General features: G+C 36.3%; 1 protein-coding gene across 1 annotated transcript; it reads right to left on the reverse strand.

Annotated features, from left to right (window-relative positions):
• Window positions 1-6,124: 6,124 nt before the first annotated feature.
• LOC127130132 (uncharacterized) lies at window positions 6,125-7,033 on the reverse strand. Its single transcript, XM_051059196.1, has one exon. The coding sequence runs from the start codon at window positions 7,031-7,033 to the stop codon at window positions 6,125-6,127; it is 909 nt and encodes a 302-aa protein (XP_050915153.1).
• Window positions 7,034-11,833: the final 4,800 nt, after the last annotated feature.

Below are 11,833 nucleotides of genomic sequence, written 5' to 3' on the forward strand. Positions count from 1 at the left end.
AAGAGATTTGTCCATATCATTCATATTCAAATTAAGGACAAATTGACTGAAGCTATCTGGCAACGATTGCAAGATCAAATCAGTCGCGAGTTCCTTTCCGAGGGGAAAACCCAACCTCTAAAGGTTCTCCACATACCCAATCATCTTGAGCACATGGGGACCTAAAGGGGATCCCTCAGCTAACTTGCCTTGAAAAAGGGATTTTGAAACTTCAAACCTTTCATGCCTTGTCTGCTCTTGATAGAGCATCTTCAGGTGTTCGATCATATCGAACGCTGCCATGTTCTCATGTTGCTTTTACAACTCTGAGTTCATGGTTGCTAGCATGAGGCAAGCAGTTTCATTGGCATCATCGACATGCTTCTTATAAGCATATCTTTCCACCTTTGGTGCAGAACTAGGAGGTTCCTCTTCAGGAACAGGTTTCTCCAATACATACAACTTTCTATCATGTTTGAGGACAATCCTCAGATTTCGGTGCCAATCCAGACAATTTTTCCTTATCAAGGATTGATTGTAAAATGTTGTTAGAGGTGTTTGTTGTCATGGTAATCTATATGAAAAATAATGAAAATATAAGTATCAATAACATATTTAATTAGGCCTTTAATTAAATATGCTCCCGCTATTTTACTCAAAACAAATGACCCTCACCATTTGTTTCGGAAAATCCCGTTGGAAGATTTTCTAGTGGGTTGAGATCCACATTTCACTTTGTTTTAAGTCCGCGTATATGGATTACACAAAACTAGGTTATTTAGGTAGGAACTCCTTCCAATTGTATCTAATACAACTCTCGAATATTTTAGTTGGGTGAATAACTCCTTATTCCAATCCATCACATGGATCATTTCCAACTCTTGCTTCTAAACATATATAATCTTATTATAATTTGTTTAGTTAAGTTTGACCCATTTTTTTAGCAATTGGATATTACAATTATCCCATCACACCTTACTAATATAGAATATGCACCTCGCGTAGGCGAAACCTACATTATTCGATACTAGTCTTGATGAGTGCTAAAACTTGGAAAGCATAAGATTAATATTTAATTTGAGGAAAATTGCAATTATTCTGATCTCACCGACTTATTTATCATATAAATCGTCTCTCACATGCATCAACATACATTCACATGCATCAATATACATACAAAATGAAACAGTTATGGCCCCTAGCGCAATTGTTCTCCAAGCCAATGAGAGAACATAAGCTAACCTAATAGTGATCTAAGCTTCTTCAAGCAAGATATTCAATCTTGTCCTCCTTTGATATTGTATTCTTATCTTTCTTCATAACATTACATTACATGAAAGAAACTCGTTTTACATACGAGGGAGTGAGATGAGAAAAGAAGTTACATTAAGAGATTAAAAGAGAGGCACGACACGCAGGTCGTATTTTAAAATCCCAAAACAAAATAGAGGAAAACCAAGGCCATAACTGATCACCACAAGACAATAATAATAAACACATTATTATTATTAATTTAAAATTTGTTAACTAAATAAGCCAAATTAAATTTCGGCGACCGATCACACTACGCAGAGTTAGCCGAGGGTTCCGCTGCGCCGCGATGCAAAATTTTAATGAACAATTCATTTGAAATCGACGTCGTTTTTCACATCAACACTTGATACTTTAAAGCAAAAATCTTGCGCAGTCACAACCCTAATCACATAACTCTTTGACAGCACAACCCTTGTACCGTCATGAACCCTAATGCAGTAATTTCACACCGTCAAACACACCTAGATTGTTAATTTAGTATGATTGATCAACACGTCATTGCTTTACCATACTAATGTTGGATCAAGAAGCAAATAACCATTGATCGCTCAAAGGAAAACAACCATTAAGTGTTTGAATGAACGAAACAGAAATAATATATCATATATACCGTATTTTGCATCAGAATTACTTATATCATATATATAACATGATCGATCTCAATTATGTAACCTATGGACGATCGATGTATCGCTGCTTCACCATACTAACATCAGATTATAGTCAACATCAATAATCCAAATCGTACACACATGAGGCCAAATTTAATTACTCGTTTATTCTTTGACTCATTCTATCTTTTAATCGTATTAATACAGAAAATACAGAAAATAAACAGTTATTAAATGCATGGTTTCGTAAGTGGCTATGATACCACTAAAGTAGAATAGCAATCCAAAATGCAGCGGAAATTAAAATTTTCTCCTTTATTGATCCTTACGAATGGGCATGATCAGTGATAGAATCGTTACCTCTTGTGGCGATTGAAACCCTTGATGCAGATCAAAGGAGTGATCACGAACGTTGAATGGTGACAATGCCTCTACTCAGTCCACACGAACGGAACCCTTCAGTCTCAGTGCTAGCTGTTACGAATGAAGGCTTTGAGTGAGAGAGAGAAATAAAATTTTTCAGCTAATCAAATGCTTCTGCATAAGGGTTCTATTTTTAGAACCACTTGTATGGGCTGTAAGTTAAAAAGCCTACTTAAGTGTATGTGGCCATTATCTTATGATATACCAAAATCACTTAAGCGCGTGGTACCTTACCATATTTCATATTCTACTTAAGTGCACTGTACCTTACGATGTCCTACAATTCACTTAAGTGTACCGTACCTTACAGTGTTCCTTATTTACTCTATCTCACATCAATCCGTCCTTTTGTGTGTGACCTTGTAGCTTTTTGCGGCATTAGAAATTATATTAAATCATGTATTTAACATAATAAACAGTGAGCGGTATCTAGCAACACATCACTGCTACCCAAGACACGAAAATGTCATGTGATCTGACAAATCCTTTTGTGATAATACTTATGTATATAATTACCCTTTTGCCCTTATGTCTATATTGAACACAAGGCATAAACCGTGTCATCCTTGTCCAGTTCAATATTGGGCCCGTAGATATTTATCCTGTTATGCAGGATGTGCAAATTCCATCTAGGTCACTCATGTCCCTCAGCATGCTTCGTGGAGTACCCATCAACTGTCTTTATGGTCATCCAGTTACAGGCAATGTTTGATCAGCAATAAAGCACTCGACTCTACATCTAGGGTCCATAGTGGTTTTAGGTCGAAGGGTGGTATACACCACTATCACCATGAGAATAACTTATGACACTTTGCATAACATTCTATATAGTATTCTCATAGCGGGTCAATCCATTATAAATATTACTCCTAATATTCATACCTATGTTTAAGACTTGATAACTCCTTATCCATGATCCATGAGATGTGATCATCAGTCTATATACATAATAGTCTTAATGCTTTAATGTTATCCCACTTCACAACAAAGCTCGACTACATATACTTTAAGAATATTGTCCTTATATTTAATGGGATCTCATGATTAAGTCACACTTGATACATTAAACGAACTAGCTATTCTAGGGACTTTATTAAATAAACATAATAAAGAAAAAACCTTTTTATTATTAATAAATAATTCGATACAAGTACCATAAGTATTGGCCTCTAGGGCTTACACCAACATGGCTCATTGAGACCAGTATGATAATCAACTTATCACCAATTTTCAGATCTGGAGATCATCATGATCATTGAGACCAAAAGTGTTGGGCTAGCCTTTTTCAGATCTGGAGATCATCATGCTCATTGAAACTACTATGATAATCCACTTATCACCAATTTTAGGCAATTTCTTCTACGACATTATCTGATGGACCCGTATGACTCGGTGAAATATTGTTGTTGATTCGAAGGCCTTGAGGCATAAGTGATATCACTTTGGAATCAATTAAATCATGTACCTTACTCTTGAGTGCTTTCTAGTCCTCAGCTGAATGTCCTAGTGCACCAGCGTGGAAAACACACCGAGTGTTGGGGACAAAGTTGGATGGGTACGAAAGAGGCACTGGATTCAATTCCTTCAGCAGTATTAGTCCATAGTTGATCAAGTATGGCAGTATATGACTGTATGGATTTGGAAAAGGATCAAATAGTCTCTTTGGCCTTTGAGTGTACTGGTGTTTCTGTTGCGGAGCATACCTCCATTGATGTAGATGTTATTGTGACATCTGTTGTTGATGCTTCAGAGTTTTAGCCGATTGATATTATGGTCTTGTCCACTGTTGCTGGCACTGAGGTTTGAGAAGTAGTTGCTGCTGATAGGGCACATTGGGAATTACGAGTTGCTCATTTTTAGCCATTTGAAGATTGGGGTCAGCAAACTCGTTGATGTTGGCATGACGGTCTTCAAGTTCTTTTCCTTCAACCTTATCGCTGAACATAACCTTTTTAATCCATCTCCACTTCTCCATTGCTTTTACTAGCGTGGGTCATGACATTGGAATTCCATGGAGGTATCTCGAAGCTATTTCAAGGAAACAACGGTATCTCATTAGCCACATCCTCGACCTTTTCCTTGTGGAACAAAGCCTTAAAGGGATTCAGAGGTCCCTTGCATTTATCATTATTTGGCATGGAAATCAAAACATATGCACGTGAGCCTTCTTCCTAGAGTGTTGGTGACTTTATGTCTGAAATTCTGGTATTCAGATATCAGATGTCGTATGTGATGTCACAACACTAATATCAGGACTTCACACAACAATAATAATAAGGATGTTAAAATGAACTGCTGAAAGTAAATAACACAAATGATTGTTAACCCAGTTCGGTGCAACTTCACTTACATCTTGGGGCATCCAAGTCAGGAAGGAAATCCACTATAAGAGTATTAGTTTGAAGACCTCACTAAATAACCTCTTGTTTACAATCTTCACACCTAATCATTACCCATGCTATTTCTATCTAAGACCCTTCTAGATATGAGAACCCTCTCACTTCCCTTCAATCACACACAATAATAATGACTTTAATCAAATAATAGAAGACACTCTTCCAAAACATATAATCTACTCTTGCTTAAAAGGTTTTGAGTGATTAACAATTACAACACATAGACACAGTCCAACTCTAATATCAACTAGATATAAGAGTGGCTCACAAATAACAAAGAACACTAAATCCCTAATTTCACAATACTCAAGCGTCTCTCTCTCTCTCTCTCTCTCTCTCTCTCTCTCTCTCTCTTCTTTAAATTAAGTTAGCAACATTCTCTTTTAAATAGCCGTTGGTAAGCGTGGGCTTAGGCTTAAAATCGCAACAAATCCAATCTGGACTGTTGCACAAAGTCTACAGCATCTTCTGCATAAAATCAAGAACAAGATCATTTGTTTCCTAAAATGTCTCAACATCCCTTTTTTATGAAACAAGTGCACAACTGGAAACGAAACAAGAGTTCCTCAAATAAATCTTCTTGGATAGTCAGATATGATAGCTGAATATTCAAAGAATCTTCATAGACCTCATAATAAAATAATTCTTCCAAGAAGTAAAACAAAACCTGCAAAGATGTCCGATCAACATGTCAAGACATTTTTCTCAACATCTTGTTGTGATACATGTTTTAAAAAAATTGCTGCCAATCATAAAAACACAGACCTAACAATCTCCCCCTTTGGCAAATTTTGGCTAAAACGACATTTGTATCATATAGCTGGAGAAAAGATAAAACATCAACAATAATCACAAGCACAAAACTAAACAACCAAACACTTTGTATAACACCAAGATATATCAGAGGCACATACAACAGAAATAAGTAGAAACCCAGCGTCACATAAAACAAGTAGAGAGAAATAAACTTTCACACTCCAATCCTCCTTTAGAGAAGACATTCTCTGAAACAAAATGTCAAGACATTTTGTCTGACATCACAACAAGCATACAAAATCTTAAGCATAAACAGATCAAGCTCCCCCTGAATGTCATGATCAACAACACATAAACTCCTCCTCCTGTCACACAGGAAACACACTCCCCCTCAAAGAGACAACCTTCACACAGGGCATAAAAAACATCAAGAGCATAACTAGTACAACTCTACACTATATACTCCCCCTTTTAAACTAAAATATGACAAACCAAGCAGATATTCATCAATGGAAACAAAACAATATAGCAAAGTTGTAGCAGAAAATGTGAGTTAGAGGTACAGACCATGGCACACAAAGGTGCAATATTTAGGGCAAAGGCCCACAAGAAAAACATACAAAATCAAACAGAAAAACAAATAGCTCATATGTGAGAAGAAGCATCTGATTCATCTGCAGAGGTTGCACTAGCAGCAACATCCTCTTCTTCTTTATCTCCTTCTTCAGCATCACCAGCCACACTCTTATCAGGACTCTCTTCAGCTAAAGATTTGATCAGCCTCTCAAGCCTGATCTTCCTTTTAGTGAAGGTCTTGATAATATCATCTAAAGCTTTGCAGGTGTCTTTTAATTCAATAATCAGACCAGCCCCGGAGGTTGAACCGACAGACTCTTTGTCAGATGTCAAGACAATATCTAGGACATGTGTCCATGCAAACAACATGTAGTGAAGAGAAAATGGAGATTCCCTCTTGCTAGCAACATCAACACTATTCAGGATACCTGGGTGTTGACTAAGAATGATTCCACATATAAGTGAACAAAATGCAATGGGCATCTTCACTACACAAGCACCAACATGCTTGAATGTTTGTTCAAAAACATAATTTTCAAAATCAAAGTTGGTCTTGGTACCAACTACATAGATGAACTTCCCCAATCCAACGACGATGGTTGATGTATGGTTTGTGGGAACCCAATTAGTAGCACCAATCCTATGAAGGATTGCATACTTTAGACTTAACTTTCCAACTGACAACTTTCTTTTTCTAGTCCATTGTACAACCTGTTTTGCTGTAATTTCCTTGCAAACCTGGTTGTCAGTCACCTCTATCTCAGTGTATTCATCGTCACATCTGCCCATGTACCTATTAATCACATTAGGTGAAAATTCCACACATTTTTCTCTCACAAAAACCTTTCTAAACTCCTTGCTTTTATTGTCATCACAGTCAACAAAGATGTTTACAATAAATTCCTTCACTAGCACCTCATAGCATTTTCCAAAGCCTGTAACACTTTTCATCAAACCTACATGTTCAATGAGTTTCATAACCTCCTTTCACTCAAGTGCATCTTGTCCGAGTTCCCTTTCCAGAGCTAGCCTTCTCTAGTAAACAAATTTGTATCTCTCCACATTATCGACAAAGTGGAATGATATTATCTAAAGGCGCCTCAAAAAGATTCACAGGTATCTTCCTCACCATTGCTTTCTTCTGTGGGGTGATGTCATGAACATCATGTTCAACATCATAGTCAGATTCACTAGAAAATATCTCCTCCCTCTTCCTAGTAGGAGCTAAAACCTTGCTCCAGTTTTTGGTGGGACCAACAACAACTTTCTTTTTGGCAGTCTTAGAGGGTTTGCCTTCATTCATCACAACCTTGCCCCTTCTATTCTTCAGCCTCTTGGCAATGCCATTTCTAATCACTACAGTGCTATTTATATCTAAGACCCTCATGTTTATAATCTACACACTTAATCACTACCCGTGCTATTTCTATTTAAGACCCTCCTAGATATGAGACTCCTCTCACTTCCCTTAAATCACACACATTGATAATGACTTTAATCAAATAATAGAAGACACTCTTCCAAAACATATAATCCACTATTGCTTAAAAGCTTATGAGTGATTAACAATTACAACACAAAGACACAATCCAACTCTAATATCAACGAGATATAAGAGTGGCTCACAAATAACAAAGAACACTAAAACCCTAATTTCACAATACTCAAGCATAGCTCTCTCTTCTTTAAATTAGGTTAGAAATGTTCTCTTTAAATAGCCTTTGGTAAGCATGGGTTTAGGATTAAAATCGCAACATATCCAATATGGGTTGTTGCATAAAGTCTGCATAATCTTCTGCATAAAATCAGGAACAAGATCACTTGTTTTCTAAAATGTCTTAATATTCCTTTTTATGAAACAAGTGCACTACTGGAAACGAAACAAGATTTCCTGAAATAAACCTTCTTGGATAGTCAGATATGATAGATGAATATTCAGAGAATCTTCAGAGATCTCATAATAAAATAAGACTTCCAAGAAGTAAAACAAAACCTGCAAAGGTGTCTGATCAACATATCAAGACATCTTGCTCAACATCTTGCTATGATACACGTTTTAACAAAATTGCGCAAATCATAAAAGCACAGACCTAACAATGTCAATCAACTTTTGCAACTTGAGCCTAAAACTCTTGCATTCCTTGGTGGAGTACCCCACTGTTCCGGTACGAAATTCGCACTTGACCCTCAAATGGTCTTTTTCGAAGACTAGGCTCTTGTTGTTGATCATATCTCATCCCAAGGATTCCATCGCACAACAAGTATCCATATCATGTCCTTCAACCCCTTGATGTAATTCACATGGTTCATTTTGATTATGCCATGGTGGGTATGGTGTGAGCGTAGGCGTGAGAGCTCAAGGAGTCGCCAAAGAATTTTGGTTCAGCTGCTGGTAAAACTTACGATACGGAACCAGAATTGGGTCATTGTGATCTTTGTTCGCCTTGTTCTGATTCTAATTCTTGTTCCGACCCTAACTTTGGTGATTTTAAAGAGGAATAACCAGAGGATGTTGATGTGTTAATTTGGCAGTCAAAGGCTGAAGATGACATCCTGAGGAAGGGCCATTGTTGAAAAGTATATCTTCGGCAAATATTTTTATATCGTATCCACAGAGATTGGTTGTTATTACCGCCGTTCTATAATCCAATTTGTTATAAGTTTGAAAAGTAACAAAGTTGTTTTGTTTGGAAAATTATCTTGTGAGTAAATGTCACTAAAAACAGTAAAATGGTTTTAATCAAGTGTAAAAGCTTGACAAGATTGGAGTTCACTATTCTAAATGCTTATGATTCCTTATGATAAATATATAGATTTAAGATTATTGATGATGTTCAAATATCCTCTCAAAGTCATTTATGTCTAAATGATATTGTGATAATCACTATATTGATCCTTAGCTGATCTCTCCACCTAACTATCAATATAGCAATCTTTAATGTTTAATACCAAAGAAGAGTAATGAATAAACCTATCTCTACAACTTATTCACTACTTGAAAATATGTTTTATGTCAAGACTCAAATAATCTCTTTCAACAACTACTCAAATCTGGTTTTCAACTTAGGGCAAAAACAGTATTCAATACATCAACAATCTTTATCATATATAAAAGTCAAATGGAATACATAAACAAATGAGAATAGCTACTACCTCCAATCTTGACAAAATGGAGTTTAGCTCCTCATCATCATTGTTACAAAGTAGAATGTTAATAGAAGAAAAACTCTGTTTTTCTCTCTTACAAAATATCTCAATGTATCAATGTGTAAAAATAATGAATGTCTTAGAATAATGTGTTCTCCTCTCCTAAAAGAGTTGACATTTCCTTAATTGATCATTTCCATCCAAAGCAGAAAAGCTATTCCAAGACAGACACCAAAATGGCAAGACAGCTGGTCATGAATTACAGCAACCTTGGCCCAAAATCAGCTTGCTGGATTCGCAACCTTCGCGGCGCGAACTGAAGCTTATCCAGCTTCCTTGCTTTGCAAGCCTCATCCAAAATCTTCCAAATTGTGATGTTGCATTCCAAAAGCTCTTTCATATAAAAATTCTACAAAACTAACAAATATGTGAAATAACTATTCAAAACAAAATAAATTAAATCTAATTGCATTTATACAAATTAATAAGAATAAAAGTGTGTAATTACATCAAAGTTTGGTAAAAGGGACCAATAAAATGATATAAAAAGTAGTACTAATTGGTCCGTAACAACTCTCCCCAACTTAGCATTTTGTTTGTCCCTAAACAAAAGTTTCCACCCTCACAACCAAAGCAATGCCACAACAGATTGGAACAAGGATTTACCAAGGACATTCAAATGGTTCAAAAGTGTTTGGCAAATTCTCAATCCACTTATCTCAATTCTAGACAAAACATGAATAAGGAAAATGGTTGAGTGCAAAAATCATTCCAAGGAATTCAAAGCCATATATGTCAAAATTGAATCAAACTTACACACACATTATAATAATGATGAATAACATGAAGGGTTACTTTCACTCATCCAAGCAATTAAATCAACAACAATTCAAATCATGCAGTTATCACAACAAATACCAAATCATGTAAAAAATGAGAATCAAGAGGTCTTTCAAAGGTTGTAATGTGGCTTAGGTTACAAGAAAGGATATGATTAAGATGATTCAACAAAGTTGCCTATCCTAAGGGAGCATTCCCAAGCATTCAACTTCTACACAATTTCCCTTTCTTTGATCCCTATTTTTCTCTTTTTTTTTTTCTTTTTCTTTTTACATCCACACAACCATGAGCATTTTCTTTGATTTCTTTCTTTCTTTACTTTTTTTATTTGCTCTATGGTTTCAAGGGTGATTTCTTTTTCTTGTTTCTTTTCAAATTTTCACCCTTTTATAAAAACTCACTTTTCCAAGTTTCTAATCAACTTTTCACTTTACTCTCCCCAACTTTGGATTCCAAAACCAAATTTATTCAAAAATGCTCCCTACTTAGAAATAAGCAAAAGGAAAAATTTACAAACAACTCGATTTGGGGTTTCAATTGGCACGAAAGAAATTAGGATTCATTTATTCCATGATTTTCAATTGATTTTTCAATGATCAATAAAATGAATCCTAAAATAAGCTCGAAGGGGTTTAACTAAGGATTATTCCTCACAAGGTTAGTTGATTCAAACTTTTTGGTCAAGTGGTTTTTCTCACAAACAATGCCTCTATCATTTTCAAAATTTTCACACAAAATTAGATTGATGCGTGATTTAGCATGATAAGAATGAGTTAAAATAATGCTTGGTTTCCCGCTTTTTAGTGTACAATGGAAAGCTTCCTCACAATTGGTGAAGTCCTATTTTGATTCAAAGGTGACATACATTTCAATGAGTTTATGATATGAAATTTGCACACACCATCAATTACTCATGTTAAGTCTAGAAAGCGATAAAGTGTACCTTGAAATGCCGACACTAATTCTTATCATCACCACTCGAAGTGTCCTATGATTCTTTCTTTGCGATCATTTCTCGGTTGCTTTAAGCTTGACTTAAGATTAAGAACAATTAAACAAAAATGTTGGTAAACCAGTTTGATTGTAACACACTTAATTCTCAAATAGTATTCATGCAATTATCAAAACAACTTAACAAAAAACAAAGTTTTGGTGAACTAGAGCCACCCAAAAGTACATCAAAATTTTTCAAAAACAAAAATAATACAAAGAAACTCAAAATGACAACAACTCCTCAAATTCATCAACTCCTCAATCCTCCTCCTCTTGGCCACCCCCTACATCACCAAGGACGTCCTCCATCTCTTCATTAGGGTTTGCACCACCTCCTGCACCCCCCATAAAATTTGGCCTGCCCTCAGGCCAATTAGCATAAGCCACATATTCCGCTTGAGAAGGAAATGTGTAGGCTTCTGGTGCAAGAAACGTGTTCTGGAACTGTTGTTGCATAGCATCAAAGATAAATGATTGAGACCTCCTAGAGGCCTCAAAGCTCTCGCAACAGTAATTGGCAAACGCCATCTGGTCAAAGACTGAAGTAGTGTGGGGTTGGGGTCGGGGTCTGGATGACGAAGTCCCAGCTCCGTCAGTTCTATCCATTTGGCTTTGGCATAACCTATTCAGATAGGCATCGTTGATCACACTGGTGATAGAGAAGTGTACTTCCTCTGGAATGGTAACATTCGCCTGACGGCAAAGTCCCATGATCAGCCCCGGGTATGCAAGCACACCTGCTTTACCACCGAATTTGGTTCCACTTAAAACCATCTTTCTCATTTCTCCCGCGATGAT

This window comes from Lathyrus oleraceus, chromosome 3, assembly GCF_024323335.1.
Source record: "Lathyrus oleraceus cultivar Zhongwan6 chromosome 3, CAAS_Psat_ZW6_1.0, whole genome shotgun sequence".
In the NCBI taxonomy this organism is placed as follows: Eukaryota; Viridiplantae; Streptophyta; class Magnoliopsida; order Fabales; family Fabaceae; genus Lathyrus; species Lathyrus oleraceus.